Below are 9,601 nucleotides of genomic sequence, written 5' to 3' on the forward strand. Positions count from 1 at the left end.
AGTGTGAGCGAACAATGATTCAAACAAGATGCTTTTTTTGTTTTGTTTAAAATGACGTTTTATTGTTGTAACAAGATGTAGATTAATAAAAAATGGTATATCAATGGTAAACGTGTGTTGAACGGCTTAAAACCGTTATCTCTTAGAGGAAATGGTCCAAAATGCATGAATCACTTTTGACTTTCGATTACGCGCATATAGAAATGATAGAATATTTTTGGCAAAAGAACAATTGAAATACTATATAGACGAGTTGAACATTTAATCAATTTTTTTAGATAAAAACAAGATCCACGGCTGAGTTTCACAATTTGCTGGATTATCACAGTGCACAGTGCAAGTAAACTTTCTTTGGATGTGCAATTCGATGGAATAAACATTATTTTCAATCAGATGTCCACTGTAAATAGAGAAAAACATTTATATTTGGGCTTCAGGCTTGGTTTTTTTCTTTATAAATATGGATGTTTACCCGTAGGGTGGGTTCACCCATTTTAGCTGCTTCAATCTCCTGTTTTTCTATTCTTGCGGTTCGTTCTTGCATTTGACGCACTTTTTCCGGATTTTTGATGCCACGATTTTCACTTTCTTGTCGTCGACGTTCGGCTGCTTCCATTTGCATTTGACGTCGGGCAGCCTAATAGTAAAAATTCACATAAATTAATTGTGTGAAGAAACAACAAGGTCCTTGTGTTTAAGCAAGTGAACCTACCGTATCTGGTTGAACAACAACTGTTTCATCCCCTTTTAGACACGATGAACATCCGGTACCCATTATTCTTTTCGATTTCAATGGATATTTCAATAATAAATAGTTTCAAACAAACACTTTTAAGTTTTGACTTACGTTTTATATTTTTATCAATCACTTCTCGTTGCAATGTCAAATTACGTTTAGTACTTGTTATCAATTTCGAAAATGATACTTTAATGATTAAATGAACAATTTTCGCTGGTTGAAAGTGTTCGTCTTCTGTTCTTTTGTCACTTGTCTAATATTAACAAAAATAATAACTTTTTTTTAAAACTTATTTACTTTATGTTAAAAAAAAGAAAAACTTCATACAATATTTACGAATATACGTGTTGTGAGCTAAATTCGAATATCTGTACTAATGATTTGACATAATGGGCGCCATCTGCTATTGCTCTATACTGTCTTTAGATGTCACTTATATACAGTTGGTAGCATTGAATAAAAAATTAGACATATTTTTCTTCTCATAGATAACTTGGGACGTCGAAGATTATTTCATTAAAAATAATTTAAAATCAAAATGTTGTCACGGGCTAGCGTCTTCCAAGGTGAGTAAACACATAAATTCCACAAATTACAAAACACGCAAATGGTTAATATATTATTTGTGAATTTTAAGACCGTAAAAATGTGATTGTATCGTGCACACTTCATTCCGGTGGTGAATAAAGTTTATGTAATCACTATTGGTTATGATTGAAAAGACAAATGACAGTCACCCCATTGATATTGAAAAAAAGATATTTTCGGTTTATATTTTGTAAAGGATGCTAAATTGAATTGTTATCAAACAGAAATTTAACGAAAGAATATATTTATCACGAAAAATTTTTTTTAGTTCGCAAACCGCTCAATCAATTAATTCGAGCAACCAGCACAACATCGTCGACCTCATCGGCTGCTGCTGCTGCATCAACACCAACTGAAGTTGGTTACCAACGTCCAGTTCGTGGAATCGAAGCAGCCCCCGTTCGCTATGGATTCATCCCAGAGGAATGGTAGCTAAATTATTATCAAAAGCGATGACATTGAATTCAACACTGTTACCGTTGTTGTTGTTGTTGTTTTTCAGGTTCCAATTCTTCTACAAAAAAACTGGTGTGTCTGGTCCATACGTTTTCGGTGCATCATTGTTCACCTACTTGGCATCGAAAGAAATCTATGTCATGGAACACGAATACTATGCCGGTATATCATTTTTCGCCCTTTTGATCATCGGTATCAAGAAATTCGGTCCAGCTGTCAAAAAATCATTGGACGCAGAAGTCGATCAATACGAAGCCGATTGGGAACAGGGTCGCAGAGATGACATTGCCGCCAATGAAGAAGCAATCGAAAGCGAAAAGAAAGAACAATGGCGTGCTGATGGTCAATTGTTGTTGAACGATGCCCAAAAAGAAAATGTTGCATTGCAATTGGAAGCCGCTTACCGTGAACGATTGGCAAATGTGTTCAATGAAGTGAAACGCCGTTTGGACTACCAAGTTGACATTCAATTGGTTGAACGTCGTGTTAAACAAAAGCACTTGGTTAATTGGGTTACAAACAAAGTACTTGGCAGCATTACACCCGATCAAGACAAAGAAACTTTGTCCAAATGCATTGCTGATTTAAACGCATTGGCTCCAAAATAAACGAAAAAATTAAATCAATAGCAAGAAAAAAAACACACTGAGAAATCTTTACTGTATAAAACTTTCCGAAATAGAATTTCATCATAACGAATTGTTTGATCAATGGTTCTTACACATGGTTTTTGTTTTTGTTTCAAAAATTGCATTGAAGTACCGAAATAAAGTAAAAATCAATTGGAAATAAGAAAAAAATATAGAATTTGTTATTTTTATTTAATCTTTTTAACAATTAATTGGATACATAGTCTTTCATTTTATGAGGATTTTTTCAACAATGGTATAACTATGATGGAATTTTTGGCTTCCTTGATTCGCCACCATCGGCCCAATCGATGCTCTTGGCCAACGGCCGCTATCAATTTTGTTCCATCATTTGTAAACGCTAAACTGTTTACAAAACCTCGGACAGGCACCTCAAACAAAAGCGACATTTCTCGATAATTTTCACCCAATTTCCATAATCGAATCACTCCATCACATGATCCTATTGAAACAAGAAAGAAAAGCTCAATGAATGTGATGCAAGCATTTTGAAATGATGTGATTCTGTATTTTACCTGAAGCTATAATATCTGTATTGATCAATGTCGCAACTGCGCTAATCCAATTGGCTTGATCATTTTCATCAGATTTTCCGTGAGCCAACTCCTTGGAACATAATGCCTTCTTTTTCATTGCGCTCCACAGACAAAGCGTCCTATATTTTGAAACATAACCAGTTAAAAAAAACATGAACAAAAAGCAGACGTAGAATATCATACCCATCGTCTCCAGCCGAAATGAAATTCTCTTCGTTGATTAATTTGACTATATCGATACTGCCACTATGGCCATTGTACACTAGCTGTGATTCTTCGACAATTTTCCAAATGCGTACACTTCGATCCGAACCACCAGCTGTAATGGCACGCTCCCGTGACAATGCATCGATGCAGGTTATCGCTGACTGGTGACCGTACCTAGTGAAATTCCACAAGATTTTTTTCATTAAATAGTTACTTCTTTTCCATTTTCATAGTCCAACTTACAGTGTTTCAACGTATGCCATTTCATCGAGTGACCAAATTTTTACCGAACGATCTCTGCTTGCTGAATACAAATCATGTGTATCTTTTCGAAATACTAATGATGTAACAATATCTCGGTGTCCCTTGAATGTTTGTAAATGTGTCAATTTTTCGCAGCACCAGATTTGAATGTATGGACTCATATCGCCAATTGCCTGAGATAAAAACGAAATAAATTTTGATTTGTTTGTTTCAAAAGAAACGAGAAAAATGTGAATAAATCTTCTTACCAAAAATTTGCCATCAGTTGTGACTGCCAGTGCATAGGTCTGTGGTCGTCGTTTCTTCTTACTATTTTCAATTTCATCAACACTCTTCCCAACATTGCAATCAATGTTGCCGATTACTTTCATGCTGTCACAGTTCCACTTCAGCACGATGGCTGATTTATTTCCCGTAAACAGAAATTTATTATCGGCCGTTAGACAAACACATGTCACCGGCAATTGGTGTAACTTATGCTTTACTTGTACTATATTCTTTTCATCATATCCTGTATAGGTTTCGGCTACTTTTCTCCGTAGTTTACCAATGCTATCCAAATATTCATCAGTCAAACGTTGTGACACATTGTTTTCCAACAGTTCCCGATCTTCGGCTCGACTTTTTTCCTCTTTTTCTATTTCCTCCAAATACAATTTGGCCAATTTTAGCCGTTTATCTTGTGGAGTTTCGGCAATTTCTTCATCTTCAACTTCCGAAAACTGTTCCGTTGCCATATTCTCTTCATCTTCATCAGAGCTGTGAATCTCTTCGTCATCTTCGGTTTGATCAACTTTTGGCGGTTTTGGTAATTCATTCTTTTTACCAAATTTACTATCCAATGGCATCTATAAAAGAAAATTTTGAATAAACAATTTCACGATTTGGAACTGGTTCATGGACATACCTTCCGCTTTTTTGCCGATTTTGGCTTTCCTTTTAAGAAAAATGACGACGAACTCATGGTGATGGGATTTTTACACAACGACAGATTTTCGAAAATTTACAATAATTACAATAATTTCATTGAAAACGTTCAAATTTCGGGTAAAATTTCAATAATTCGCTTGAACAAGGCAACGATGACCCACGTGTTTATATGTATATTGTGTTCAGTGTATTGCAGCAGTTGACAGCTTTCGATTCTATAGACATATGTGACATTCGAAACTGAGCCGGTACTGCTTTCTTACATAAAAGTGTCAGATCATTTGACAGTTCATCGGACAACATGTTGTTTTGTACAGAGTTCGAAATGAATGCCTAAGCAAAATGCATATACATTTCAATTGGTGCTGCGTAAATACACAAAATTTGCTCATAAAGTTGACTTGACATGCAATCTTAATTGCACCGAATGAAGAATTTTCATAAAATGGAAAACATTTCATTTTTTTCATGTTGTAGGAATCATAGGTTATTTTGCAAAGAGTGTTGCGTAATCGACACATAATCAACACATTTTAAATAAAGCATAATTCTTTTATTACATTTGACTTTTAAAGTATGCATCCAATTTGATTGGAAAATTTCACATTTTTTTTATTGAAAAAATAGGTTTATTCAAAATCATCAATCCTATAACTGGTCAATGCAAAAGTGTTTGGTACTTAATTGCCCTTAGCGGCGGCAAGACGTTGACTGACATCCTCCCAGTTGACTACATCGAAAATTGCTTCAACATAGTTCAAACGAACATTCTTATACTGTAAATAATAGGCATGCTCCCAGACATCAACACCGAGCAACGGCACCAAACCTAAGAAATAAGTAAGATTAAGATTTGTCAGCGCCTCGATACTTGTCATCGGTTTCCATTGTCATCATTACCTGTTGTAGCCTCCAATGGGTCCTGATTGAAACATGTGGCGATTTGAATTTTGTTGTTTTTCTTATTGAAACCGAGCCATCCCCATCCGCTTCCTTGTACGGCAACTGTTGCAGTGGTGAATTCCTTCTTGAAATTCTCGAAACTGCCGAATGTTTTTTCGATTTCACCATGTAAATCGCTTGATGGTTTGGATTTGTTTGGGCTCAAATTTTTCCAGAAAATCGAGTGATTGATATGACCGCCGCCATTGAACTTCAATGCACCTTGCAACGCAATTACTTTTGAAGTGTCATTCTTCTGTACGGCATCTTTCAATTGCTCTTCGGCCGCATTGAAATTGGTGATATAGGTTTGATGATGTTTGGAATGATGCAATTCCATGATTTCACCCGAAATAATTGGTTCGAGTGCTTTGTAATCATATCCCAATGCGGGCAATGTATGCTTTTGTGCTGCAGGCAATAAACCGGCAGAAAATACATTGCGGCTGTATGTTCATAGAAAATGTAAGAAGAAAACAATATATTCATCATTTCAGTTGGCACTTATGCGCTTTTTTAATGTATTTCTTACCTGATAACAGCAGGAATTCGTCGTGCCAAAAACATTTTGTTTCTTTTCGTACTTGTGCCGAACGCAGATGAAAAAATGGAAACCAATTATTAATTTTTTTTATCGGTGAACTGTCAGTTCGAAACTGAACCGCTCGCACACACTTACACAAATATTCGAACATGAACTGTCACTTATCGTTTGACATTTCAACTAAACCGACACATAATTATTGTTTATAAGAAAAAAAATTGCTGATATACACACCTTATTGTTTGCATTGAAATTGTATTTTAAATATTGTTCGATTAGATATTTTTATGTGGAGAAGATGCCCACCGAAAATCGCAAGAAGAAATCGGTTAAAGAAGAAAAGAAGTCGATAAAAGAGGAAAAGAAATCATTATTGTCAATAAAACGTGAACCAGATGAACTCAAATCATTGGAACATTATGTCGATGACCCGGTAGAATTAATAAAACAAATTTTCGGTTCATTAAAAACCAAAACGATTGAATCAATCATACCAGAATTTTTGCAGGTACTATCATCAACCTTATTCAAATTCAATTCAAGTTTTCAATAAATAAACTCCTTTTAGGAAAAACAATTGGAAGAAATTCAAGAGATTTGTCTTGAAGAAGTTTTGGGCATATCCAAAAAACGCTTGATGGCAATTATTAATGCGACAAAATGTCCCACAGACACTGAATCGTCTGACTCTGGATCTGATGTAGAGAAAATTGAAGGTAAGTCCCATAGTGAGCAATGCATATATCTTGTGCACAAAAATTGAACGTCTGTCCTTCTTGCAGAGCATATTTCATTGGAAGAAATCTCATCCGACTCAAATGATGAACTGAGTAAACCGAAAAAGAAAAAGAAGCGTGAATTAAAGAAAGGTTAATAATTTATTTCATTTAATTTTTGAAATCATATTGAAATTTATTCTTCTTTTCTTTTAGATTCTTTGTCAAAAATAACGCCAAAAGCAACCGCATCCACTGAAAATCCATCCGAGCAGAATGGTGAAAAGCAATATTCCGTTTTGGAGTTGCTGGAACTACAGGCACGTGCTCGCGCGATCCGTAGCCAATTGGCACTCGAACCAGTTACAAAGATAGAATTGGATGATTCCGATGAAGCGCCCAGCAAAGAGACCGACAAAGAAAAAGAGAAGGAACCGAGAACAAAATCGACAACGGCATCACAAAGTAATAGTAAGCAAAATGAGAGAGTCAGTGAAAAACAATTGGCGGAGGAACCAAAAGTTCCGGCCACAAAGCCGGTTCGTTTAAAGCGCAATTTCCGTCAACGACAAATGGAAGATTATGAATCTGATGGGTCGTGCTCTGTTACGGAAAAAGAGTCAGGCGATAAAAATGAGAAGGAAATCCACAATAATCATGGAAAACTGCCAATTGAAAAATCGCCCGAGAAAATTGTGGAAAAGGAAAAATCACCGGAGAAAAGCGTAGAAGCAACAATTCCCAATGATGATGATGTGGTACCGATAGTAGCCGAACCCGAAATTCTGTGTATTTCTAGCAGTGATTCGGAAAATGAAGACAAGAAGAACGAGAAAGAGAAAAATAAAACAAAGAGAAGTTATATTACGATGCCAGTTATTGAGAAAGTGGTGCGACCACCAACAGGTCAGTTTTTTTAACCATATAAAACACATGATTGTAAGTTTGTTTTTAATTAACTCAAAATTCATTTTTATTTGACAGAGGATGAACTCTTTTTACTGAAAATTAAAGAGAAATCTGAAGCGAAAAGGAGAGCAGAGGCTAATGCAAGTAAGGACGGAAAAACGGCTGATGACGTTGTAAATGTGGAAACACAAGAGAAAACGGAACGCAACAAACCAAGCGAAGGCAAGAAACCAGATGAGATCACAGTAGAAATGGAAGATGGTGAAATTATTGAAGATGAAGAAATTTTGGAGATTGCCGAAAGTCCAGAGCCGCAACCTACTACAGAGCCGGATGAACATGAAAATGCAAACGAAGGAACAGATTCGAGAAATTCAAACGTGGTGGAAACCGACGCAGGACGTAATGATTCGGATGAATCAGATTTTGAAGAGACAAAAAGTGGTAAAAGTAGCGTGAGTGAGTCGGAAAGCAGCGAATCAAAGTCCAAATCGCCAACAAGCAAAAAATCCAACGTCGACGATGATGACGAGGATATTATCGATTTGGGCAAAGATGAAGATCTCGATTTTGAACAACTTGAATTGAACGCGATGAAATCAGAAGAGAAATCAACACGTCAAACCCGTAGCAAAGCAAAAGAGCCCATAGAGTCACCTGAGCCAAAGGTATATTTTACTGCATATGCTGAATCCTTGAAATCCCCACAAGTTGAAGTTATATTTTTATTTGACAATGCATATGAAATATTTCTAATAAAAGAAAACGTTTAATCTCATTTTTATTTGCATCAGGATGAATCATGGGATAAGCGTTGGTTGAGAGGTAATAAAGTGAGTAAAGTCTTAGCAACGGCAAAATTGGCCAATAAAGTACGAAGCAAAATCAAGGAAAAGAAAACGCAAAAAACCGCACAAAAATTAGAAGAAGTTGAACCGCCAAAAGAGATCGTTCCAGAAATACAACCAAATGTTGAGTTTGGCAGCGTAGAACATTACAAAGAGTTGACCAAACAAAAATAATGAAATTTGATAGAATGTGAAATAATCGAAAATTGTATTATTAATAACATTATGTTATAATATTTTTTTTTTAGTTTTCAATTGTACTTTAGCACGTACAAAAAACACTGTACGTTGATATATTTTATTTTGAAAAAAAGAAAAATAAAGATTTTAGAGCCAAATTTTATCGCATTCACTTTTATCGTTGTCAAAATTATTATTGTTCATAAAATGAATGTGCTGACTTGACTATGTCTGAGACAATATACAGAAAACAAGTAGCGTTGCGTTTAAAATCATTTGATTTTGGTAAGCTTTCGTTGTTGCTCGCCATTTGAGATATACATCAGATATTGTGGCAATAATCAATGTTAAATGCGATCATAAACTTCAAATATTTTTTTTTCTTTTCCAAAGAGATTTTTCAGAACAGACAATCGGTTAGAAAGAGACAGAGCGAACCACACAAAGATTGTTGGTACAATTTTTATATGAATTTTTTCCCTTAAATGAACAAGTATTAGTGATGAGTTACAGTATTCACTCGATTTACTGAAATTTATTCTTTGCGTTCAATCCATCTAACAGGATTTTCGAAACTGTGTCGCAACACCGAGTGTTTACTGTGCCATCGCAATTTTATTGGTAAAATTCATATTTTTTCCATATTTTATTTTCACTTGAGAAAAAAAACTGTGTGCGAATGTATGAGTGAAAGTGAGTTTGTGTATGCTTTTTGAGCACCTCCGAAGCACACAGTGCGCATTTTATATGTGTGTTTCTCCATCTACAAAATGCCGAAATGAAAAATATTAGTTAAATGCCGACTCCGAAAAAAAAGTAAATAAGTTTATCGTGTAAAGAGAAAGCGAATGTATGTATGAAAAGAAATGGAAAGTGTGCGTATGTGTACACACTCACTTGTGTGTACTGTGTGTATGAATGAATGAGGGATGAAGTGACGGTATCGTTGGTGGTGGTGGCGGCGGCGGCGGCGACGTTGGTGGAACATACAATGCCGAAGCGATATCAAATAAAAAAGAATGTGAATTACAGCGGGCATCCGACAGTTAGTTGTTCATGTGTGACACAAGCGAATAGTAGATTTATACAAAA

The 9,601-nt window shown here is 35.6% G+C and overlaps 5 protein-coding genes across 6 annotated transcripts; 2 read left to right on the forward strand and 3 right to left on the reverse strand.

Moving 5' to 3' along the window:
• Window positions 1-38: 38 nt before the first annotated feature.
• LOC116342687 lies at window positions 39-1,084 on the reverse strand. 2 transcript variants are annotated; one of them, XM_031770400.1, is made up of 4 exons: window positions 848-1,084; window positions 713-779; window positions 473-637; window positions 39-400 (listed from the first exon to the last, which is right to left on the reverse strand). In XM_031770400.1, the coding sequence occupies exons 2-4, from the start codon at window positions 773-775 to the stop codon at window positions 386-388; spliced, it is 243 nt and encodes an 80-aa protein (XP_031626260.1). In that variant the 5' UTR covers window positions 776-779; window positions 848-1,084; the 3' UTR covers window positions 39-385. The 2 variants fall into 2 exon arrangements, with proteins under 2 accessions (XP_031626260.1, XP_031626259.1); XM_031770399.1 differs by having other exon boundaries at window positions 713-1,080.
• An 84-nt stretch (window positions 1,085-1,168) lies between these two features.
• Window positions 1,169-2,503, forward strand: LOC116342685 (ATP synthase subunit b, mitochondrial). Its single transcript, XM_031770398.1, has 3 exons — window positions 1,169-1,305; window positions 1,596-1,755; window positions 1,830-2,503. The coding sequence occupies exons 1-3, from the start codon at window positions 1,278-1,280 to the stop codon at window positions 2,389-2,391; spliced, it is 750 nt and encodes a 249-aa protein (XP_031626258.1). The 5' UTR covers window positions 1,169-1,277; the 3' UTR covers window positions 2,392-2,503.
• A 69-nt stretch (window positions 2,504-2,572) lies between these two features.
• LOC116342684 (U3 small nucleolar RNA-interacting protein 2) lies at window positions 2,573-4,571 on the reverse strand. Its single transcript, XM_031770397.1, has 6 exons — window positions 4,348-4,571; window positions 3,689-4,288; window positions 3,420-3,613; window positions 3,153-3,350; window positions 2,949-3,088; window positions 2,573-2,875 (listed from the first exon to the last, which is right to left on the reverse strand). Exons 1-6 carry the CDS (start codon window positions 4,402-4,404, stop codon window positions 2,646-2,648), a joined length of 1,419 nt encoding a protein of 472 aa, XP_031626257.1. The 5' UTR covers window positions 4,405-4,571; the 3' UTR covers window positions 2,573-2,645.
• A 337-nt stretch (window positions 4,572-4,908) lies between these two features.
• Window positions 4,909-5,978, reverse strand: LOC116342484 (superoxide dismutase [Mn], mitochondrial). Its single transcript, XM_031770122.1, has 3 exons — window positions 5,845-5,978; window positions 5,271-5,758; window positions 4,909-5,199 (listed from the first exon to the last, which is right to left on the reverse strand). The coding sequence occupies exons 1-3, from the start codon at window positions 5,877-5,879 to the stop codon at window positions 5,051-5,053; spliced, it is 672 nt and encodes a 223-aa protein (XP_031625982.1). The 5' UTR covers window positions 5,880-5,978; the 3' UTR covers window positions 4,909-5,050.
• Window positions 5,979-6,047: 69 nt separating this feature from the next.
• LOC116342483 (transcription initiation factor TFIID subunit 11) lies at window positions 6,048-8,659 on the forward strand. The gene is made up of 6 exons (XM_031770121.1): window positions 6,048-6,364; window positions 6,425-6,572; window positions 6,639-6,725; window positions 6,789-7,478; window positions 7,557-8,149; window positions 8,276-8,659. Exons 1-6 carry the CDS (start codon window positions 6,155-6,157, stop codon window positions 8,501-8,503), a joined length of 1,956 nt encoding a protein of 651 aa, XP_031625981.1. The 5' UTR covers window positions 6,048-6,154; the 3' UTR covers window positions 8,504-8,659.
• The last annotated feature ends 942 nt before the right edge of the window (window positions 8,660-9,601 follow it).

This window comes from Contarinia nasturtii, unplaced genomic scaffold, assembly GCF_009176525.2.
Source record: "Contarinia nasturtii isolate CC-2019 unplaced genomic scaffold, AAFC_CNas_1.1 Cnas_scaffold_864, whole genome shotgun sequence".
NCBI classification, from domain to species: Eukaryota; Metazoa; Arthropoda; class Insecta; order Diptera; family Cecidomyiidae; genus Contarinia; species Contarinia nasturtii.